At 38.3% G+C, this 1,430-nt stretch overlaps 1 protein-coding gene across 1 annotated transcript in view; it reads right to left on the bottom strand.

Annotated features, from left to right (window-relative positions):
• Nucleotides 1-536: 536 nt before the first annotated feature.
• The window catches only part of LOC102582779 (solute carrier family 25 member 44-like), a 5,100-nt gene continuing 4,206 nt past the window's right edge, over nt 537-1,430 (bottom strand). The window contains exon 6 of the mRNA XM_015307881.1: nt 537-727. Within this exon, the coding sequence (XP_015163367.1) occupies nt 537-727 (191 nt within the window). The remainder of the gene's footprint in view (nt 728-1,430) is intronic.

The following is a 1,430-nucleotide window of genomic DNA, read 5'->3' as shown; positions in this document are numbered from 1 at the left end:
GTAAGAAACTCTTCTTCAATAATAATATTCAACTTACACGAGGATATATATATATATATACAGCGACTAACCAAGAGTCCTAGTTGATTACGGTACAGAAACAACAAAGTTTAAACAAACTAGGATACGAGTAGAAACCAAGACAAAGTCGAACTCGTCTATGTTATCTTCATCAGGGCTGTCAAGAAAATTTTTGAGACACGAACCTGGTTAGGAGATGACGAGATTAAAACAGAATTACTTATGTGGACCCTTGCAGGTAAGTTCATGATTAGAAAAGCTTACAAAGCTCTTCTCCTGATCTATCCTAACGTCTAGTGGAAGAAATTAGCTTCTGGACAGGTATGACATCAATTCATTATGTGGGTAGCGTGCTCTCCATGGAAGGTTAACAACAATTGAACGACTCGAGAAATGGGGTACCAAGGTACCTAGGCCTTTTCTGATGTGCACCACACTGGGTGCCGATGAATTGTTCTCACACCTATTCTTTGACTGCTCCTAATGTGGAAGTCTCTATTGTGCTGGATGCAAATTCATAGACAAATTGACAGCTGGGAAGAGGAGATCATATGGCCCACTGCTAGAACACATAGCTGCAACGCTAAGAATGAGATCTTACACTGGCTATCTGCTGCCCATGGTGTGTTGTGTTTGGATAGAAAGAAATACTCGCTGCTTCTCATCTCAAAGCTGTCCTTTAAAGCAGCGAGTGAAAGACATAGACCTGCAACTCCATATAAAAGGACAACAACATACCAAGTGAAGTAGAGTTCTTCAAAGTTTAAATACTTTTCCTATCTAGTTCCTTTGCTAAGAATTTCAAGCACCATAAGTCTTATTACTAAGAATTTTAAAAACATAAAGAGTTATTACAAGCTCTCAAGCCTCTGATCTATCTTGAGGAGTGCAAGGTGAAAATATTGTACATTAGAAACTACTGAAATCTGACAATGATTAGTCACTAATAGATTAAATGGACATAAGTGTGTATAAATGTCATAAAAGAATAACAAGAGAAAAAATAATCAAGTTAGCTGCATGATATGAAGCCTAGCTCCCTGTTAGTAGTTCAACAGTTCCCGAAAATATCAATGCCCTTTGGGGTTAATTTGGAGTCCGAATGATCAAACTTGCTTAATAGATAATCTCTCTGGAACAAGAGGGAAACATTATGTAACATCCGACAATTTGAAATAGCTAAGAAGAGGCTTAGAATTTGAAATTTTTCATTTTGGAAAGGATTTGAAAAATCTGGAAAATTGGCTAAGTGTGGAAATCAGTGGTTTTTGGCCAACTTTGAGCAGTCATAACTTCCAGCTCAGGATGAGTTAGGAGTAGTTCCAGTTATGGTTGTGAAGCTTGTGGAATGATCTTTCCAACGCCGCCGAGTTTGCTCAATTCCGAGTTCGTATGAGCGAGTTATGGCC

This window comes from Solanum tuberosum, unplaced genomic scaffold (assembly GCF_000226075.1).
Source record: "Solanum tuberosum cultivar DM 1-3 516 R44 unplaced genomic scaffold, SolTub_3.0 scf00001, whole genome shotgun sequence".
In the NCBI taxonomy this organism is placed as follows: domain Eukaryota; kingdom Viridiplantae; phylum Streptophyta; class Magnoliopsida; order Solanales; family Solanaceae; genus Solanum; species Solanum tuberosum.
The sequence above is the reverse complement of the archived record's forward strand: the minus strand, read 5'-3'. Positions and strand labels throughout refer to the sequence as shown.